This window comes from Lemur catta, chromosome 11, assembly GCF_020740605.2.
Source record: "Lemur catta isolate mLemCat1 chromosome 11, mLemCat1.pri, whole genome shotgun sequence".
Classification (NCBI taxonomy): domain Eukaryota; kingdom Metazoa; phylum Chordata; class Mammalia; order Primates; family Lemuridae; genus Lemur; species Lemur catta.
The window spans coordinates 64,443,707-64,467,585 of NC_059138.1; the positions used below are offsets into that span (position 1 = coordinate 64,443,707).

General features: G+C 34.3%; 1 protein-coding gene across 2 annotated transcripts in view; it reads right to left on the bottom strand.

Moving 5' to 3' along the window:
- CRPPA (CDP-L-ribitol pyrophosphorylase A) overlaps window positions 1-23,879 on the bottom strand; it is a 240,872-nt gene that overhangs the window by 145,369 nt on the left and 71,624 nt on the right. For both annotated transcript variants that reach the window (XM_045564077.1, XM_045564078.1), the window contains exons 4-5: window positions 19,754-19,858; window positions 13,256-13,301 (exon numbers count right to left, since the gene is read on the bottom strand). In XM_045564077.1, coding sequence (XP_045420033.1) covers window positions 13,256-13,301; window positions 19,754-19,858 — 151 coding nt within the window. The remainder of the gene's footprint in view (window positions 1-13,255; window positions 13,302-19,753; window positions 19,859-23,879) is intronic.

Here is a 23,879-nt window from a genome sequence, read left to right on the forward strand (position 1 = left end):
AATCCCCACAAAAAAACTAGATTAAAAAAAAAAAAAAACGCTCATGAACAACATTTTCAACTAACCTAGAAAAGCTATCATCATAACCTCCAAAATGCAGCCAAATGAAGATGAACCACCACTGAAGATGCAAGACCTGACATATCAGAATTGATGCAGGAAGCAGCAGAGGGAAGCAATGAAACAGGTTGTTTGACAGGTAATAGAAGAACCTCAGGTTAGCCAACAGATATTCCCTGAAAATCTAAGCAGGACTTCCAGAGGGGTTTTACCCACTCAAATAACTTTCTGTGGAGTTAATATAAAGAATTGGTTAGAGTTGAAGGGACTGTATATTCTCAATATTGGCACACCAGAGTTCCCTCCTAGCACACAGAATTCCACTAAAAAAAAAAAAATTTGTAGTAGAATAAAAACTACACAGGACATAAAAAATAAAATGAAAGAAAGAGAAGGTACATATTAAAGTGGAAGAGAGAAACAAAGCCAGGAAATCTCACAATTGAGCTGCCATATTTGTAGATGTCACAAGCAAAACAGAAGAGGGAGCTCCTTGAGTTGACTTAAAAATTGTCTTCCTATTAAAGTTCCATAAAATTAACTTCTTATAAAAATGAATGGAAGAAGTATCAAAGTCAAACACCACACAAAACTGTTATGAGAATAAAAAGCAGAACAACACCTTTAAACAGCATGGGGGCATACCAAAAAAATGTGTCCATCAAATCAATCAAAACTCTAACCTACTATTTCAACAAAAGCTAAAAGACATGAAGGGAATGAAACAAGACATGAAAGAACAATGTAATTCAGACTTAGAAGAACTCAAATTAGGTGAGAGAACTCAGGAAAGAATTAAAAGATTTCAGAAGTAAAGATTAAGCTAGGAGGGACACAGTACAAACATTAACAGGATAATATTTTATGAGAAAAAGAATATAAAAATAAAAAGGATTAAAATGGCTCAATAGAAAGTGACAAATATTGACATTAGGTAAAGATGATCCATACACATAACAAACCAAGATGAAGAGAATACTAAAAATTATAGTTTAAAAAACCTTTCTAAAATTCATATTTATATAAACAGTATATTACATATCAAATACTGTAAATGTCTACCAATAAAAACCAATACCAAGGCATTTTCTAGTAAAATTACTAGACTTTAAAGAAAAAACATTCCTTTGGTCACCTAAAGAAAAAGATAGAGACATATAAGGGCATATAATGAAATAATGATCAGACTTTATACAAAAAGAAAATGGAAGAACATACTTAAGACATTGAAGAGAAAAACAGGAGTCAAAGATTTGATATCAGCAAAACTGATATGGAAGTACAAAGCTCATAAGCAGTTATCAACATGAATTTGGAAATAATTTTTCCATTAATCTTTCCTGAGAAATAGACTAGAGCTCAAGCTTCAGACAGAAGTCTAGAGTCATAAATGTAAGGATGAGAGATAGCATAAAACACATAGCTACTCATAAAACTATGACTAGATAAGGGCTAAAATAGACTACATTACATAATGGCTACATAATCTATAATGGCTATATAAGTGTAGCATAAACAAAAAATAGGACGGGAGAGTGAATGGCAATAGATATATAGAAAAAATTAACTCTTTACTAAAATAATATTGGTTCATAGTATTGCTTTGATGCTAGTGAGAGTGTATTGTTGAATAAAACAACTGAATAATTATGGAATATTCTATTACTCGCTGCATCTTTGAGAACCAACATTCTCAATGAGAAAGAACTAAAATATAGATTAATATTGAATTGGAATTATCCCCATAAACTCATGAGGTATTTTATCTTTATATACACACACTAATTAATAACTATAGAGGATGATAGAAAACTAATTCAATCACTTGAAAACTGATAAAGAAAAATACCCAAGCATTTACACCCCCTGCATAAACTGTAGATGAAGAAAAACATTTATGAAATACTCCAATATATGAAAACCAATTAATAGAATTAGAACATCACAATTTGTACCACTCCCAATGTATTAACAAATCTAGGCATTAAATATCAATGACTGCTATCATCACAAAATAAAAGATAAGCAAACATTAGGTGTTGTCTGATAAAAAAGCATACCATCTGCAGTTTTGCCAAAAAGATGAAACTAAATCTAATAAAGCTTCAAGTTCCAGCTGCCACTTAGAGGACAGAGAGACATACAGAAATATACAGAACTGCACCATGCATGAATATGCACTCATCAAAATTCAAAATAGGAGAACACCTACCGGTCATATGGGCTGGGTTCAGGAAAAGGTAAAGCGTAAGAAAAACAAAGGGATAGGGAAGCTATAGTTTAAATGAGAATTAAAATGTCATTTCTTTAAAAAATATTATCACATTTACATCACAGTGACCAGGAATACATATGTATGTAATAGAGATCTTAAGAAATGTGAGAAGAAGATTGCTATAAAATCTCAACAGCTGCTACTTTTAAGAAAAGCATAGGTTACAACTGGGTAAAAGTACAGGAAAGGACCTCTGCAGTGGGTGGCAAAGTTCTATCCTTGAAGTGATGGTATGCAGGTAGGTGTATTATTCTCCAGGATGTAAGACTGTTTGGTTTAGATTTCTGTATCTATAGTTTGACAATAGGAGGTTTTAAAAAAATAGAAAAAAAAAATTTAAATATAACTAGTCCTTTCATCCATACTTCTATTCATTCAAAGTACTTTTATATATGAACACAGGACAAAATAAGGTCTTGGATATGTCACATAAGGATACATAAAGATCTACAATAGACTATTTAAAACAATGGGGGAAATTTTTAAAGTTAAGAGACAAGCTACTCACCTCATGAAATAAGAGAAATGGTGATTTTGTTAACAAATAGCTTTAACATACCTCAGAAAACTGAAAGCTCCTTAGAATGTCCTTTAAATTCTAATTAATCAATACAATGTTACTAACACATAGTTGAAAAGATATTATTAGCCTCCTTTAAGTAAAAAGCAGATGAGTATGATGTTCATCGTGGGTTTTCCATATATGGTTTCTATTACATTGAAGTGGTTTCTTTCTATTCCTAGTTTATGAAGTATTTTTATCATGAATGGGTGATAAATTTTGTCAAATGCTTTTTCTGTATCGGCTGAGATGATCATGTGGGTTTTTTCCTTTATTCTGTTAATAGTGTATTACTTTGATCAATTTCCATATGTTGAGCAATCTGCCGTGCGTTCCAGGAGAAATTCCACTTGCTCATGGTGTATGAATCTGTTAATACACTGCAGAATTGGTTTGCTAGTATTTTGTAAAAGACTGAAAGCTTTTCCTCTAAGATCAAAAACAAGAGAAGGATGCCCATGCACTGCTTATACACAACACAGTATTAGAAATTCTAGCCAGAACAATTAGGCAAGAAAAAGAAAAAAAATGCATACAACTAAAAAAGGAAAAATTAAAATTATCTCCATTCACAGAAGATATGATCTTGTATGCAGAAAACCCTAAAGATTCCACACAGAAAAAAAAAAACAGACATGTTAGAATAAATGAGTTCAGCAAAGCAAAATACAAAGTCAACAAAAATAAGTTGCATTGCTATGTACTAGTGAGGAACAGTATGAAAAAAATTATAAAAACAATTCTATTTATAATAGTATTGAAACAAAATATGTAGTAAAGAATTTACTGAGAGAGTGAGAGACTTATACAATGAAAACTATAAAACATTGTTGAAAGAAATTAAAGACTATGTAAATAAATGGAAACATATTCCAATGTTCATGGACTGAAAGCTTTAATGTTAAGATGTCAATACAGGTTGAGTATCCCTAATCCAGACACCCAAAAATCCAAACCTTTCTGAGTACCAACATGAAGCTCAAAGGAAATGCTCATTGGAGCATTTCAGATTTTCAGATCAGTGATGATCAACCAGTAAGCATAATGCAAATATTCCAAATTCTGAAAAAATTCAAAATCTAAAACACTTCTGATACCAAGCATTTTAGATAAGGGACATTCAACTGTCACCAAAAGTGATCTATCAATACAAATTCAATGCAATACCTATACAGATCTCAATGATGTTGTTTCCAGATATAGAAAAACCCATCCTAAAATCCATATGAAATCTCAAGGGATCACAGAATAGCAAAAACAATTTTGAAAAAGAGCAAAGTAGGAGGACTCTCAATCTCTGATTTTAAAAGTTAATACCAAACTACAGTAATCAAAACAGTATAGTACTGGCATAAATACAGACATATAGACTAATGGTATGGCATAGAGAGTCCCAAAATAAACCCTCACCTACGTGGTCAAATGTATTTTGACATGGTTGTCAAGACCATTCGAGGACATTGGTACTTTGAGACAGGAGTCTGCCAACCTCCTCATTTGTTGCCTAATTAATAAACTCCTTTTTCCTTCTCCTACAAAAAAAAAAAAAAAAAGACTATTTCAATGGGGAAAGTAGTCTTCACCAAATGGTGCTGGGAAAACTGGATAGCCCTAAGCAAAAGAATGAATTTAGACCCTTATCCAACACCATATACAAAAGTTAACTCAAAATGGATGAAAGAACAAAATGTGAGACCTACAACTATAAAACTTTCAGAAGAATATATACTGCAAAACTTCTTGACACAGGATTTGGCAGTGATTTCTTAGATATAACACCAAAGGTACAAACAACAATAACAAAAAAAGTAGACAAATTGGACTTAATGAAAATTACAAATTATGCATCCAAAGACACCATCAATGTAGTAAAAAGTCAACCACAGAATGGGAGAAAATATTTGCAAATCATATAGTTGATAAAGGATTGATGTCCAGAATAGAGGACTCCTAAAAGTCAAAACAAAGACCTGATTCAAAAATGGACAAAGGACTTGAATAAACATTTCTCCAAAGAAGGTATACAAATGGCCATTAAGCATGTGAAAAGATGGTCAACATCCTTAATCACTAGAGAAATGCACATGAAAACTACAACGAGGCCAGACAGTGTAAAAATTTTGACTATATGAAGCTCCACCTATCCTTTGAAATTCTCTCAAGTTTTTATCAAGCTGTAAGTGCAACAGAATTTCTCCCAGGCTTTTCAAATCCCTGGCTTAATGATCTTTGCAATCTAAAATGTAGCCATCTTTGGTTAGAATACATGGTTTAGCAACATGTATACAATGTGGTTTCATAAATATTCAATTCCAGTGTCATTTTAACTAAAATTCTCCATAATTTTAAGAGTAATAATATATAAATCTAAAAGTTTATGAAGGAGGCTAAAATCCAATTTGTAACATATTCGTCTTTTAAAACTTATTTTCCTTTAACATTGGATCTCTTGGTATATATAAAGTATATAGTCTTCTATAAAGGGTTAGAAAATAGATGCAATTGGTGGTCTTTTCATTTAATTTCACAGAACAGTAATATGTAAAATTTCTAATATGCACAGCTTCTTCTTTACCATATGACACAGACTCACTGACACATTAATGAGAAACAAGAATACCTAGACAAATGCCTCTATCAGTCATCACTAGGGATTCATGAGCACTCAGGATGGTGTTTGTATTTTACAAGAAACTTTCAACTGTCATGGAAGAAAGATAAATAAACCCAAATAAGGTGAGCTCTATAAGCATCAAGTGGGCCAAATATGCAGAAGTCTGCCCTCAGTTTTCTTAAAAACATTGAACACCATGTGCTTCCTTCCATTAAGCCTCACTGGCCACTATACTGACCTCTTGAGTAAGTTTTAGTGTTCTTATGCAAGTGTATGAAATCCAAAAGTAGTCCTTTCCAAAAGATGTTTCAAACTCTAATCTATTCAAAATGAGTATAGGATCTTCCAATTCTCCTGTTGAGTTCCCTGAATCAAAAGTCAATACTGGAGTCGATTTTCTATCTCACGTGAAAGATTTTGAAATGATATTAAACAGAATCACCACTGTTAAGCCTTGATGTCCCTAAGTTTAATCTATATAGGATACTCAAGATTTGTCTGAACACCTTGAACGAGGAAGCTATTATAACAGGAAAGAGGAAAGCAGGCAGTAAATAAAGGAAAAATAGCCAACATTCCATGACTACAGGACAAGTGGACAACAGGCACAGCAAATAAAGACTTGCAAGAAAACTGCAGACACCTGCATATTAAAGGTCAAAGTGGTCTTCTGATAAGCTCGCTATATTGCTAACTGTGCCTGTTTCAACTGGAGGGCAATTGTACATAGGCAGAGATTTTTTAAAAGATGTTTTATATTATCAGATCTTAACTGCATTTTTAAATGAGTCACTGAATACAGGATGAAGTTTCCTACGTTAGCACTAAAAGAAGCAGGCATGTGACATCTTGCCTCCTGCACTCATTTCTACGTGTAAGCAGCATAAGCAAACGTTTTACTGTTTTCTAATAAATGATACTGAACTTCTTTTTTTTCTTTGCAAAGTATATATTCTCTGTTAGTGGAGAGAAATAAATTCAAAAGAAATGCAATGTTTTTAAGGTTAGTGACTTACAAGAATATTTATAATGTGTACTATTGCTTTGAACATAAATGTTGTTTGGGTTGGGGGGGTTGTTTTTTTTGTTTTTTTTTTTTTTTTAAAAAACACACCGACATCAGAGTGAAGTATTAGTGGCTGGTTTTTGTCTGTTATCAGGTCTTATTTAGCTAGTTGCTTAATACCTCAATGTGACCTTCAAAGTTTTTGAAATTGACGGATTTACTTGTCTATGCTTAAGTTACTATTTCACTGATGACAAGGAAATTATAAAATTAAACAAACAAATTAACTCTACTTCCTCTAATTTTGACCCAAATACTGAACTTTCCAATTTATATCATTTTTTACAATAAGAGTCCAAGGAAACCAAATTGCTCTTTAACTATATTGCAGCCTTCCTATTCTCACTAATTAAAGCTTGACGCAAATGTTCTTACAGATTCACGGAAGATACAATCACGGTACTATTTCCAAGAGAATGAAGAACAAAAACGATTATGTACAAAGAAGTTATGGTATTAATGTGAAAATTTAGAAAATTAAGTATCATACTCAAAAGCCAGAAACATAAAAAATTGTTACTATATAAATCTTTGCCGTCACTTTGCATTGTCCAAAAACATGGCTAATAACATAAATAGTGTCACCACTGGGTATTTAACAAGAAAAACCTGATGAAGATATACCACAGATGCACAACACTGTCCAGTTACAGATGTAGAAAACCTGATTTAAAGTTCCTCATCTTTTCAACTTGATTCAAAAGATTCAAAGTAATATTGCCCTTAAAAATACCATGATTTTCAAGTAAAAAATGTTAAAGGATCACTAAGAAATTAAGGCACTGGTTTCTCTACATGCATAAAACACACTCCAATATAGTCTTCCTAATTCTCAGTAATGCTGAACCTAATTTATTCACATGTGATTTTATTTTATTTATTTCAGAGCCAATTTAGAAGTATATTCAGCTACTTTCAATGTATACACACGAAAGAATTCAATTGCTTCCCTACCAGTACAGAGTTTCAGAAACTGTAACAAAAAAGCAGGCATGAGGGTTTACAGCTTAACACTTCCTAAATACTTTTTGAAAAAAATCCACCTGTACCACTGATGTTCAAGAAAACATTTTCTGAATAAAAGGTAAACCTCTGAGCCACTAAGAGATGCTATATTTCAGAAAAAGTCAATTTCCATTAAAATAAATGCTTCAACAAATGGAAAACCTTACATAATGACTAGAAAAAGACATGGATTTGTAAATGAACATTTACACTAATTTTAACTAAAGTCAGTTAAAACAAATGGTTTTCAATTTTAACTATTTTATTTTTACATTTTTATATAAACCACCATATGAAAAGAGGCACCATGAGGCAGTTTTATAGCACAAGCTTACCTGTGTTTGTACTACTATAACCAAGAAAAATGAAATTATTTTTAAAACGCCTTTCAGCCAGAAAATTGAATAGATTAAAAAGTTGGTGAAGGACTGCTGGTAAAGAAAGTAAATGTAATCTTTTATTTAGAAATTCCATAGGGACTTTTCTTAAAAAATCTTAGAATATTGGCCCTTATACGGTCAGCATATTAAATCAAGTATAGGTTGAGATTGTTTTTGTGGCTTATGTAAATCTACACAAAGTATGTTACCACTGGCATCTGTTACCACTTTAATACACAGGCTTGGGTGGGCTCAACCCACTTGTGGGACAAAAGTACAATATCTCTTTGTTAAGTGGATGTTTCCAAACTTATCAGCCAGTTAATCACACTACTCCCTAGAAAAGTTTGATTTAAATTTCACTCACAGTATAAGCCTGAAAGAGACCAAACCCAAGTCTCTACTTTAGAAAAAAGAATTAAGAATGCTTTGCTTTATATGGTTATAACAGTAAGTTTATAATTCAATTGCGTGAGACAAATGAAAGTACCACTTTCTTTCTATACATGTTTCCTATTATCAAATCATGTACCATAAATGAAAATCCATGCAAACATATTGATGCTAAATTAAGCTTAATAAAAAATACTTAATACAAAATAAAAATCAGATTTGAAGACTTGCTACATACCACAATTTACAGATTTTAGTCAAAAGCTTGCCTGAAGTTAGCGAACATAAGTCAAATACCAGTGAACAAAGATTATTTTTCCCAACACCAAAATTCCCATACAAACCCAAAGATGTTGACTTGAACATAAATTAAGATGGACTAAAATACACATGCTGTTCTGGTGACAAGTAAATATTGGAGTATGAATCACTCTTGCAAGACATGAGACATGATATTTATCCTAGAAATGTTTTACAGAGTATGGAAAAACTAAACGAGACAATAGTTACATCAGAATATGATTTGCTGACCAGCAATAATTGGTATTCAAGAGAAAAAGCAGCTCAGGAAGGACAAATTGCAAAATACAAAGCATTCATATGACAGCATAAGAGGAAAAACTATTATGTCTAGATAATGGCTATTAAATTGCTAGAATTAACAAAAAAAATTAAACAGTACTCAAAAATCATTTCAAACTATTATTCTGATCTTGAATTTTTATTTAGTCTTTCTCTGGGCATGTCTAGACATCTGTCATTACAATATTATACATTTTTCATCCCACCCTATGATGCCAGCAACATACACTCTATGGAAGACTGTATTGTGTGCTTAGGTAACCACTGGGAGATAAGAATCTTACGTGTTAATTGTATGATCATTCCTCATCGGGCCAGCTAAAGATCCAGTTTTCAACCTAAAGGAATCCTAGGGTAGGCGGACTGAACTTCAGAAACCACTGCTGTACTCACCAAGAGAGCTACTGAATCCAGCATCCACTGTAGTAGACAGCACAAATAGCTGGCATGATTCAGAGGTACAAAATGGTCATGTCCCAGAGAAAAGGCACACTCAAGGACAATGGAAAACTGCATTTAAATAGCAGATCTTGCTCTTACTGTGCAAATCAGAGGAAAGTTATCTAACCTAAATTTCAGTTTTCCCACCTGCAAAATGGGAGCAATAATATCTACTTTACAGTATTATTTTAAAGACTAAAAGAGGTAACACAAGGCACCTGGCATGAGTGCTACGTGCTCCAAGTCCTGGTTTTAAGCCTTGACAAAAGAACACTCAAGTATTACACCATTTCTATGTTTAAAAAGGAAAGAAAGAAGATATGATGTAGAGATAGATACAGGGGATCCCAATATGCACCTATTGTAAGCAGGTAGAGTGATAATGCGGGAGGAAAAGGCCATAAATTCCCATAACTTAAAGGCCTTAAGCTCCAAGGGGGAAAAAAATGTAGCTGTACCCATTAAGACATCACGCAGTTTACCTCAACTCAGTGTTAGATACCAGAAAAATAGACCTTCTTCCCACCTTCACTGAAGAATGATCATCTAAAACAGGTTCATACCATGTTTTAGGCAGTGCTGAAACAAGAGTTCTTAAAACTAAAATAAACCATTGTTTCCATATATAAATTTGGTGGCAAAATCAGTCCTGAACTTGAACTGGCTAGAAGCTCTACAGTCTTTATTATTGCATTGAGTGTAAACATTTATTCGTAAGTTTCATTTTGTGGCAAGATCCCAACTGATGTGATATATACGACATACTGCAGCAGTTTCTAAAGTACAAAGTATTCCAAATTCTAAAACACATGTAGCCCAAGGGTTTCAGATAAGGAAATCGGAACAATCTCTACTTAAGGGGAAAAATAAGGTAGAACAGATACAGAATGAAAGAGGTAAATTGCCTAAGGCACAGACTTGTAGTCAGGAATTTTCTGTCCTTCTCAAGTCAGCATTTGCTTTAGAACCCTCGATTATCCTATAATATGGAAACAATAACACTAATTACATCGCTGATTTCCTGGAAAAGAGATAAAGAGATAATATATATAAAATGCTTCAAACAATGCCCAGCGCTGTGTCCAATAAATTCTATATAATAGAAAAATAATTTGAACACTGAGTAGTGTGGTGGTTTATCTTATATGTCTTATATGTCATATGTCACGTTTATCTTATATGTCTTGACTGGGTTAAGCAATGCCCAAACGGCTGGTAAAATATTATTTCTGGGTGTGTCTACGAGGGTGTTTCCAGAGGAGACAAGCATTTGGATCCATAGACTTCAAAGACTCCCCTCACCAATCAGTGCAAGCATCATCTGGTCCATTGAGGGCCTGAACAGAACAAAGCAGAGAAGGGCCAATTCTCTCTTCTAGAGCTGGGACATCCTGGCATCAGACATTGGCGCCCCCGGGTCCTTGGGTCTTTGGGCTCAGAGTGGGACTTAATATCACTGACTCCCTTGGTTCTCAGGCCTTTGCATTTGGACTGAAACGACACCACCAGCTTTCCTGGGCCTCCAGCTTGCAGACAGTAGATCATGGGACTTAGCCTCCATAATCAGGTGAGCCAATTCCTCATAATAAATCTTTCCATGTATCTCTATCCAGGTATATCCTATTGGTTCTGTTTCTTTGGAAAACCCTGATTAATACACTAAGAACAGGCAAAGAGGTAAATATAATATTAATGTACTATATGCCGTATTACATTTTGGAATTTATTTTTTTTTAAATCCAAGTTTTCTTTTTCCTATGCCCACAGAGATATTTCTACCATCAGAGATAGTACTGAGTACAAGTCATGAAGGGAGGGGGTAATCTCAGGTGAACAAACAAGCATTTGGAGCTGGTAGAGCATAATTAGACTTCAAGCTCTTAACGCAATAAAAATACTATTTGGAAAGAAATGACCTACAAAAGACTAAGGGGCAGCCCAGGGGAATGCTTCCTGAATTTAACCTATAAGCTACTTGGCCAGAGTTCTTGTTAAAATGTAGATTCTGATTGAATGGGGTGAGGCAAAGATTCTACTTCCAAGTACTCAGGTAATGGCAATGCTGCTGGTCTAAAGGTGCACACTGAGTAGGAGGGCCACAGAGCAGTGATGCCAGCAGGGTACCAGCAACAGCAGAATCTCCTGGGAAATTATGAGAAATACAAATCCTAGAGAACAAGGAAACTTGTGGAGCTTATTGACCTAAATCAGCTGTGTATACCAGACTAGTCAGATTATTTTCCTTAAGAATGAAAGAACAGTTTTTCAGTACTTTAAAAGTAAGTGTAGCATACTACAACCTGATATCTAAATAAGAAAAACAATGTCTCTGCAAACAATTTCCAAAGTCATAGTCCCTGCAATTACACTTAAAATGTAGCCTTTTACATTGTAAGAAGCCTGCTCTGATAATATATATGCAAAGTATTGCAATTCAGTTGGACCACTTACTACTTGGTCACAAAACAGATCATTTCCATTTTTCCCCATAATACAGAAAAAGACTTGGTAAAGAAACCAACCTGAGTTTTACATTTCCTTGTGTTGAGAACGTAACCAACCACATCACAGCTTAGCCAAACTTCTCCAGAGTAATGTTTACACATTGCTTGGTTGATATGTAAACATAGGTCAACATTTTGATTTATGCATGTTTATATACACAGATGCATAAATTATAATACCTTAATGGTTTGAAACAAAATATCCTTGAAGGACAAAGAACTCGAGGGTAAACTGCAAATATAGTGTCATGATCAAAGAAAAGATTCCAATTTTCTGAATGTGAAGCCAATTGATTGTAAAATAGGTTTTCCCAAAATTTTTAAATATATTGATGCATCCAAAATTTAGATTCAGTACCTTTTTCTACTTCAATAAAAGTTTGAATTTAGAAGTTCACATCTCATTCAAAACCTAAGCACATAGTTCTATCTAAAATCTATTTTCAAAGAAGTCAGTTATTAAAATATTGTAAAACAGTATACTTGGTTTCAAGATTAGAGTGAACACCTTCAATCTTGCTAGGGCTATATATTTAAAAACAGTGGTTCTCCATTAGGGGCAATTTTGTCTCCTAGAGAACATTTGGCAATATCAGAAGACATCTTTGGTTGTCACAACTGGAGGGAGGAGCAAGAGGGATGGGTGCTTCTGGTATCTACTGAGTGGAGGTCAGATATGCAGCTAAACAACCTACAAATGCAGAAAACAGTCCTGAGGGCATAGAATTATCTGGCCTAAAATGCCAATATGAATGTCCCATGTACATCTTAATTACATTCCTAACACAGTGTTAAGCACAATAACAAACACTTGATTATTAAATAAAACTATCTTTGTGTAGCTGGGATCTTAGAGATGTAAAAGTGGTTATCACACATGTGATATCCAAAATTATAGAACAGAATTGTAGTCATTGTCAGAATCAAAAATCCTCCCATCCAGTCAAATTCCTCTACTTTGGGAAGACAATGTTTTTCTCATATGGGAGATGCTCTGTAATGTACTGATACGACAGTGTTAAGGGGAAGAGGCAGTTTTCTTAGTAGTAAAAATTAAATAAGGCCTTTACAAATTTATTAAAATATCAGTTTTCACTGTTTCCTTTCTTGTAGTACCGATGTCCCATACTCTTTTCAAGTTAATAAAGTATTTCCTCCATAAAAATTAAACCAATGTTACATCATAATAAGTGATATTTCACAAGCAGGAAACAAAATAAAATGTAATTATTTTCAAAAGACAAATCAGAGAACTTGTTGCCCTACAGGCATTTATACTTCTGAGATTGCTGGGATTTAAACTGTCATGAGAAATTCTGAACTGGCTTACATTTTTGAAACACAGTAACTGACAGCCACAAGGCCAAACATACCCTTAATAATTGATTCAGCCGCATACAGATCTCGTTTGTAGGTCACCTAAAGGACAGATAAACCTCATTAGACTTAACAGAGCAAGAAGGAATGTAAAGCAATAAAATAATGCCCCCAAGGAAATTCTTGATTTTGAAGAAACTATAAAAACACCATACTGACAATTTCTGAATTAGAATTGCATCAGCAGATTCCCATTAAAAAAACTATTTCTACAAATCATTGAAGATTTGTTTTTAAATCTTTGAATAAATTATTATGTGTCAGTGGTTACTGAAATCTTAATATAACTTAAGTATTATAATCAAAGAAAATGTGGTAGTGGTCAAACGAAAGCATTAACATTACTATTTAATAATAATGTTTTATAATGGAAGGAAAGGATGGGGGGAAGAAATCTCTGTATAACAATCACCAAGTTGCCTTCTCAGTTGAAATGAGATAATTCTCAAAGATCAAGTCACATTAAGAGAGACTTCCTTCTGAATTGAGTATATCTGTATGTACCCAGATAAGACCTGCCTTGTATGATTTTATTAAAACATGGCTGCAATGGAAAGAGCGTATAGGGCAGGAATATGTGCCTAAGAACAATGATGACCTTTCCTTAAAAACACAAAGCCTGCTTGTAATTGTAATCTGTTCCTTGTAATGTAGCCTGCCATGGTATGTGTGTGTGTATGGCAGATACTTCCCAGACCCCATCCAGTGAGCTCAAGTACAGAACATATACGTGCATTGCACTGCAGAATTAGTTCTGCTATATCACAGAGCTGAAAGATGGGGTGAATAACAAAACAGCTTATATTGATAAGTACTACAAGGTAATAGAACCTACATTCAAGCACCCAAATGACTATGATGAAGATGGTCTAAAAACCCATTTTGAGAAATGCTTACCATATTAATACCTTACCACACCTACAAAATTGACTTTTTCTCTAGATTATCTCATTACTGAATTTCTACAGAAACTTTGTTCGGCACAAGTGGGCCAGCACACTTCTATGAAAAATAGATTCCTCTGCTATACCATTATCCTAGCAGGAAAATCCTGCACCAAAGATACACCTTACTATCCAGAATTAAAGTGGCAGGTAACTTGGTAACACAAACAGGAAGGTGCTCAAGCAATTCAGTCTAATGAAACTAAAAGTCAAACACTATATAATCTCTAAAACAAGCACATGGCAACCAAAACTAGTCATGCCTAGTACTATAACTACTATAGTTACTGATAAAAATGCAATTCTACTATGGAGAAAAAGTGATTAAAAAGCAGACATTTAAAGGTTCATGCTATGCATTTTACCACATGAAAGAATGTACTGATTTCATTCATTCATTAAACAAATATTGATTGAATAACTACCATGTTCTAGGCCCTGTTCTAAGTGCTGGGAATACAGTAATGAAAAGAGAATAAAAATCCTTAACATGCAGAAACTACATTACAGTTGAGAATTTTATTTTTTTTTAATTAAAATTAATTTTTAATTCTTTTCTTGAAAATACCCTAACTAGATATCCAAAATCAGGGCTTATTAACATTTGCAATGCAAATGAGAAAGTTTTTCCTACATAATTGTCTGCTGTGGAGGGTAAACTCAGAACAGAAATGAGGGGATGACTAATTATCATAATTCATTTTCTACTCCCTCCTACTTTAAGGAGTAAAACAGCATTTTAAGTTAAAATAATTATGAAAGTACTTTATTTTTTCATACAAGTCATGATGGATTTGTCAATTCATAGAAAAATTATACTCAAATACTAAAATGACTTTTCTAGAATACTTGCAAGACTTCATATTTTACATTGGAGTCAGCTGTATGAATAAAATACATTTATTACCCAAAGGTTTTGTCTCTTTATATTAATTAACTGAATAACAAGAAAGACTCAAATTTATCATCTCCTTTTCCCTATAAGCTGTGTATACCTACTATACACATATTAAGGCTTTTTTTTATTTTCAACATCTTCTATATACCTCAACTGTACTTGTCAAATACTGATTTAATAAAAATAAACTATAGAAAATACTTCTTACAAGCTTTTAAAAGTATCTTTTTAAGAATAGACTTATTTTTTCCTAAATAAAACAGCTGAATACTTGAAAGGGAATATTACTGGAAAGTGTTGTAATTGTGAATTGATGAGTTATTCAATTTTTCCATTTAACTTTTACAGTAATATGGGTTGTCCTTTCCTTATTTTTAATTGGAAAAAAAATAACACCCTAAACAATCAGTTTTGAAGCGATTTTATTCTGTCAGCATGATCTGTAGTCTTCCTTTGACCTTGCACAATACTCTATTATGGAAAATAATTACTTTAAAAAAGAAAATCAATCCTGTAGTGATAGAAGCAAATGTCTAGTTCACTTGTTTTCAAACTGTGCTCACTAGAGCCTCAGGGGCCACCTGAAACACAGTAAAGGTATTCTGTGCAGGTGAGGCCCTAACTCAACATCTCAAACTCACCTAGTTCTGCTCAATTTTTGTCTATGCTGTTCAACTGAGCTTCTATGCAATATTTCATCTGAGTAATGTGTTTCACTAAAAAAAAAATTCAATAGAAGAGAAACCTGAAGCTCAGAGCTATAGACATAATTGTCTTCTCAAGTCCTAGGCCAGGATTCTCTCAGCTACCTCAAGGTATACTCTGGCAGAAACTAGCACACCTCTATTTTGTTTTGTGTGCCGAGTGAGACACAAAACAGTAAAACAGACCTTTCAGAACAGAGCCAATCCCAGTTGGCCACCAGCTTATACAAGACTACACTTAATGTTCTCCTACCTTTCACTCACAAGATAATATGTAACTCCAATAATTAGAAAAAGCCGGAAAAACTTACATTTTAAAGATATACAGTGTTTACTATATAGATCTTTGGAATTTTTTCCATTTCATTATGTACATCTAGAAAATATTTTCTTGAGACTTAACTGTATGAAAACCTCTCAAAAGAAACAATGTCACCACACTGTACTTTTGAGGTTACAAAACCAAATAAAGACTATTTTGTTTCTTTTGTTTTTAAACAAAGATGTTCGAATACTTGAATCTAAAAAATGTAGTCCCCATGAAAAGGAATCCTCAAAAGTCATCTATTCCAACAGTAGAAATGATATAAACATTTCAGAAACTCCTTCTTAAGAAGTATTCAGACAATACAATTGTTACATTTCTTTAATAATTGACCATAAATCTTTTATGCTTTGAAGATGGTTTGGACATTTAGAAATAAGAAGTCCATTCAAATTAAGTCTATACAGTGTAGTAAGTGACCAAGCTATATAATTAAAAATATGTTGGACCAAAGATATGATACAACTATAAATTAGAGGGACTGAAGTTCTTCTGTAGTCTAGATGAAATCACACCAAAACTAGAGTGTTTACTGAGGCCTGCACTAAGGCACAACTACCGAAGGGAAGTATGAGACCTGATTTCTGGAAGCCAGTTCTGTACTCTTCGGTGTTGGGCACTCTTATGGAAGAGGGCAGGAGTGCTGTGGTCGTTGTAAGGCAATGTTCTCTATCCTGCATGGTGATTTGAAAAAAACTGATGTTTTCTCCAGACCCCAGGAGGCACTAGTACAAGAAGGCTGGCATCAACCCTGAATGTTTACTGTTTGCATTTACTTTCACTAAAATTTGTATGTAAAATATAAAACAATAGTCCTCCTGGAATTTCCGGTGGCAATTGAAATAATACTAAGTGCAGGCACCAGAAATTTCTAGTCATTTTTACCACTGTGGAGTGAACTCTGACTTCTGAGGAGTAAGAAAAGGTATTCTATTTCAGAATCCTTCCTTGCCTTATTGTTTTATGGTGGTGAATTGCCTCTCTATTATGTCCAGATGTGTCATTCACCATGTCAGGTTTCTGAATACGTTCTAGGTACTTGGCTTGCCACCTGGGTCCACTACCAGTTTTATCATAACTGTACTAAAACTTTTCTTAGATTCATTTAATTTTTTTAATAGCAACATAAATCTTTGTAATTACTGTATAATTAAAACATTAATGCCAAAGTATAAATTCTATTGTGTGGTTTAAACAGCAATTAAAATACTCTCTCTCTAGTCATACAAAATAAGATCACGAAATTTAAGTAAAAGCCTATGCTAAGACGAATCATACAATATTAGCAAAAGGGGCTAAGGAATCAACTCGAAAAATATCAAAAAGTTTGAAAGTAGACAGACAATAAAAAAGGAAATAGGGAACCTGAAAACAACTGCAATATTTGCACTCAAAATAGTTTCACCTCATTTAAAAGAAAAAATATGATACCAACAGAAAAAAACTCTTATAATGGCTATCTATAAGACATTTTGCCCAATCCACTGCATTGTAGACCTTTTATTAGAGTCCCAGGTCCCTTTGTGGCACATCATTCAAACTTCATTCATAAGAGTAAGGCTCTCTGCTTCTGCCCCAGTTTGATCCATGATCCCTCTAGGCCTGAAAGAGTATGTCACCCCTCAGCATGTATTTCCTGGGGCTTCTGTGACTAAGTACCACACACTGGGGACCTAAAAGAACAGAAAGTTATTCTCTCTGAGTTCTGGAGGCTAGAAGTTAGAGATCAAGTTGTAGGCAGGACCGCATTCCCTCTGAAGGCTTTGGGGAAGAATCCTTCCCAGTCTCTTCTTAGCTTCTGGTGGTTGCAAGCAATCCTTGGCATTCCTTGACTTGTAGATGCATCACTCCAACCTCTGGGGCTCCATCATCACATGGCGTTTTCCCTGCATTCGGGTCTCTTCTCCTATCCTTATACCAACATCAGTCATGTTGGATTTAGGGCCTACCCTACTCCATCATGACCTCATCTTGTTTCCAAATGAGGTCACATTCACAAGTGTCAGAGTTTAGGACTCCAATACACCTTTTAGGGGACAATTCAACCCATAACAGCATGTGTGACATGACTCACACTAGTGGAACCAAGAGAAGAACCCTGGAAAGGCCAATTATGTCAGAGTGCACAAAAGGGAAACAGAGAGCCGAGATAGATATACCTGAGGACTAACACTCTCTTACTAGAGAAAACAGTGAAATACGAGCATTTAATAAAAGAAAAAAGAAAAAAAAGAAACCTATGAATGAAATTTGTGAAGATGGTGGAGTGGAAAATTCAGAGGTATGTGATGCTTCCCTTTCCATCCATAAAACTCAGAGTGTTTTTCAAGCTTGATGAAGGCTCATAACACGCACAAGAGGTAAATAATTACACTCCCAGAGATGTCAAAGTGAGGCCAGAGAGTACTGACACATTAATAGCAATAAAATGCTTCACAGTTTCCACTTTTTTACTTGGCCTTCAAATTCAGTTGAGCAGACAGTCAAAAGAGATTCTACAGAGATGTGAGTTTAGGTCTTTAACAACACTCCTAATTGGTAATTGCCAAAAGTCCTCATAATTAATATCACCAATAAGCCATATATAGAAAAAGATTATCCAAATAAAATGTTTGCCTGCTGGGTTGAAGGTATTTAGACATCCTTAAATGAGCAATAACACTGCAGGAATTGTCTCTACCAGGCAATAATCCAAGTCTGTCAGTATTTTGGAATTCAACAGTTTAAGTATGTCTGAGACAACCTTAGCATACAGCAAGGCCCATCATGTTACTGTGCAAGATACCTAATCAAATTATAGGGCTTTCTGTTTTCCAATCAATGAGGAAATATGCATACAGACTCACAATCTCAGAGTTAGAATGAAACTTTACTAGCTCAGTTGTTGGCGCATGTTTAATAAAAATTTCCAAAGAGTACAAGCAATACTTATTTCAAAATTATGAAGTAATCCAGAAATTCAGAATACATTGTATTTCAGAATACATTGTTCAATTCAACTTATTTCTACTTGATGCAACAAAGGTGAGTCATACTCTAAAACACCTCTGGCCTCAAAAAGAAGCTGCAGTATGATAATGTTTGCAACAACCACTGCATTCCTTCCAAAAGAAATGAGTTTGCCATTAGAAGAGTTGGGCCTTGCCACAGAAAAGAGTCCAGTTCTTCATGGGAGGTCAGGGGGAGAAGGTGGGTCCAGTGACTACCCCATTGTGTCAGAACTGTGGCAAATACCCTTTTAACCCACTTAAATTGGAGCAACCACCCCAGGGCCTGGAAGAAAATGTTAATATTGCAGGCAGAGTTGCAGCTTTAATATCACTGAGTGAACAGAATAAAAGGTTATACACAGAAAGCATGAATAGAGGAAAAAAATGAATAAACCAATCTTACGGACTATAAAATGGAATTTCTTTGAATTATCTCAAAGTGAATTTTCTTGAAGCCAAGCAATATAAATGGTACATTTTTGATGGCTCCATAAACCCAGAGAGTTTCCTTTAACTCCCATTGTGTTCTTTCGTTTTTAAATGTGCGCGCGCACACACACACACACACACACACACACACACACACACAGACCAGCACAGAGAAGAGCCTTAGCAAAATTTCATCCATCTTACCTTCCAGAGATCAGGTGATCCTTCTACAAGTTTGGCTTTAGTGTGACAGTATTTTAGAGCCAATTGCAAACACTCAGTTCCAAATTCCAAGTCATAGTCACTACACTGGTGTAGGGGGGAAAGAAAACAGAAAGTTAAACTAAAATACAATTTTAAATAAAACTAAGCCTTTTATTTCATGATCAATTGCATACAGAAGAGAAGAGCCTAGAGAACTCACAGTAATCAGCAATAGATTAAGTTATAAAATAATCCCATGCCCTAAAAGCATAACAAAAACAAATAGGATTATAACTGTAAGAATTTTTAAGCTTCCTCAATAGTTTCAGATGTCAAACAGATATTTTGTTTCCTTTGCTCAAAAGTTACCTTTCCAAACATGTTTATAAAATGCCCGAAAAGACAGCTGAAGATTACTGTATCAGAACTGTCAATAAATATCTATAAAATCCAAATCCTATATCTCTTATTTGTACCAAGACACCCACAGGTCACAGTTCTCTCATTGATTTTACTATTTAAAATATCAGTAAATCCTCATTAAATGACTTATATTTTATTTGTAAACATAGCAATAGTTCAGTTTTTGATTGTGAGAAAAAGTGTGAAGGTGTCTCATAGATTCAGTAAAATATAGATAACATCTTTTAGCAGTTTAAGCTGAACCATCAAAATAACCAATAATATAATTCAGCTGAATAATATTCACAGAGTGTCTATCCTTTCTCTGAGCTCTGTATTAAGTACCAGCTATATAAAGGTAAATTATACATGTAATGTGTCCTCAAGGAACTCAAGTCTAGAAGGGGAGGCTGACTTCTAACAAATAATTTGTAGCAGAATGTATTAGATGCAGCAATAATGTCTAGAGGTAGCCCAATGGATAAAATACTTCATTCTATATAAGGACATCAGGAAAAACCTATCAGAGGAAATAGTCTCTAATCTCTATCTTAAAACCTAAATAAGACTGGAAGAGAGGGATTATCTTTAAGACAAAAGGTGCCATGCAAAGTTATACACATTTGAGGCATTTGGTAGATTTGCATTTTAGAAAGAGCATATCCACGTAAAGACTGCTGGAAGTCAACAAATATGAATATGGCATCTAAAGTTGTTTTACTGTACTGAAGGTTACAAAATTCTAACTGTAATTGTTTGCGGAATTAATGAAGAAAATATAACCAAACATACATAGAGCTATCTGATGAAAAGAGTCCCAGTTAACATCTTCTATTTTGATAAACTACAGAACATGACATATTTCCTAGCTATTTTCATTTTTAGTAGAATATAATCAATAACAGTTACATTCAAATACCTTGAAATGAGCTCTGGTAAACCTTCTTTGCTTTGTATTTCCAGCATCTACACGGTATTACCTATTAGTATGTGAGATGAATGTTCAGAGTTCTCTTTAACACGTGGTTAAATCCCATGTATGACTAGCAATAACCTTGACTCTTCCTGATTCATGACAGACGCAAAAGAGCAAACATATTGATATTTTGGATGACCGTAAAAGTGCTCACAGAAGTGCATATTGAGAAGAGTCCACAGGAACAGCTATTAATACTTACTTCCCCTCTCAGGTGGTCAAGTGAAACATAACTGATGCTATGCTCACACTGTCACGAAGTGTACTAGCCAAGAGTGCAACAGCCTACAAATTGCATTAAGGCTGTAGGATGCCAGTCACTAGCATCAATGGGAAACAGACAACCCACAGGTCAAGTATACGTGAAATATACACAGGAAATGAAGGCTTAGCAATCTTAGCAGAGAGACTAGCCTGAATTTGTCATTCATTATATAGACTAATATTACAACTATTTAAGGGGGGTTTATGATTTCTTTGCAGTGAAACCTTTCTTTAGCACTGAGTCCAAAAAATATATGGTTAATAAAAACTAAAGTCTAAATTTGTTTCTCAAGAACATTGATGGATTTCTGCCTCTGTCTAGGATATAGAAAGCTGCCATAAGTGATGTTCATATCTGAACAAAAGAAAAAGCAGGTAAACTACAAAAATACAGCTTTTTTTACCCATCAGAACTGAGGTCACAGCACAACCACGGGGCCTTATACCTAAGAAAAGACATGCTTACTCCACCCCCAAGTAGAGAGAGTATGTGATCACTGGCTCACCTATGTCAGAACACAAGATGAAGAGAGATATTCCTCAGGCAAGAGTCAGGTCAGGTAAGAAGAAAGCAAAAATTGTCAGCAAATTGCTAAAGACTGAGTGGAGGCTCTACTGAAAGAAGGTAAAACCCCTGGGAACCACAGTCACAAGAGGAGTTCATAAGTACTTGCAGGCTCCTCTCTAGGGACCTCCTATTGGGTACTCATGAAGTAATACACTATTTGATTGAGATTGTGATTAGATGTATATTATAAATTCAGGCAAAAATTTTAAGTTAAAAATGTCAACAGAATAAAATGAAATCATAAAAAATGCTAAATTAATCCAAAGGCACGCAGAAAAGTGAGAAAAAGAACAAAGAGCAAATGGAACCAATAGAAAGTAACCAGTGAGATGGTATTTTTTAGTCAAGAAAGTTAATAAAGAATGAGTAATTGCACAAAATATTTGACATTTATTATCCAGCATTGGTGGCTGGGGGGGGGGGTCAGTCACAATGATGTCACTGATCACATCAGAAATATACAGACACCAAGAACCATCTGCCTCCCCAAATTTGGCCCCCCAAGACAGTGTCAAACAGCCTTCTCCACAGGCAGAAGCTATAAGGACAATTATTGGAGGTCCTCAAAATACACAGTCCAGCCCAGTCATGGTATAGGAATACTCAGAGTCAACAAGCCCCACCTACAAAACCTACCAAGTCCAACCAGTCCCCAACAGTTACACATGTGCCAAAAACCCAAATTTAACTGACATGCAAGAAAAGATTGTAACACTAAAGAAGGTCAAAAAGGTAAAAAATAAAGCATTTTGGAGGAAATAGAAACTGCCATTTTTTAAAACTATTAATAGACCCCAAAAGATAAAGTATTTGTAATCAAAAAAGACAGGGTAATATTTAAAAGTATAGAAAATGAGAAAAAGATAATTAGATGACTCATTCATAAAGTCGAATATCCAAATAAAAAGAGAATGAAAAAAAAAAAGTAGAGAAAAATGATTTAAATAATTCAAGATAGTCCAGAAATGAAGAACATGAATTTCCAAATTAAAAGAATTTATGGAATATAAAAGCTAATGGATGAAAATATACCAAACCAAATTAACAACAACAGAAATTCTCTTACAAAGAAGCCAGAATCCTAATGGACTAGAACTTCATAGCAGAAACAATGAAAATTAAAACAATAAATTTCTTCCTAATTCTTAAGGTAATGATTTTCAACATAGAATTCTATTCCCAGAAAAGCTATCAATTAAGTCTGAGGGTAGAATATGAATTTCTCCTAGCATTCAAGGTCTCAAAAGAATTTAGTATCCATGCATTCTTTTTTTTCCCCTTCATATTTTTTTAACAGACTTTTGGGGAAGTTTTAAGTTCACAGCACGATGGAACAGAAGGTACAGAGATGACTATATACTCTCAAGTCCTCATATACAGACTCTCCTACAATCAAAACCTTGCAACATGGCGTTATGTGTATCAGCAATACAGTGGTATGTGTCAGTGTATGTGTAAACCTACACTGATACATCATTATCGCCCAAAGCCCATAGTTCACATTACAATTCACCCATGGTATTATACATTCTATGGATTTTCATAAATGTACAATGACATGTATCCAATGTAGTATCATGCAGAGTGGTTTCACCACTGTAAATAAAATTCCACTGCACTCCACCTATACACATCTCTTCCTCCTGAAACCCTTGTAACCACTGATCCTGTTAATGTCTCCATGGTTTTGTCTTTTCCAGAATCTCATATAGTTGTAATCATTGAGTATGCAGCCTTTTCCAATTGGCTTCTTTCACATGGTAATAGGCATTTAAGGTCCCTCCATGTCTTTGAGTGGCTTGATAGCTAATTTCTTTTTAGCAATGAATAATATTTCATTGTCTTGGTGTTCTAGTTTATTTATATACTCATCTGCTAAGACATCTTGGTTGGTTACAGTTTTGGCACTTATGAAT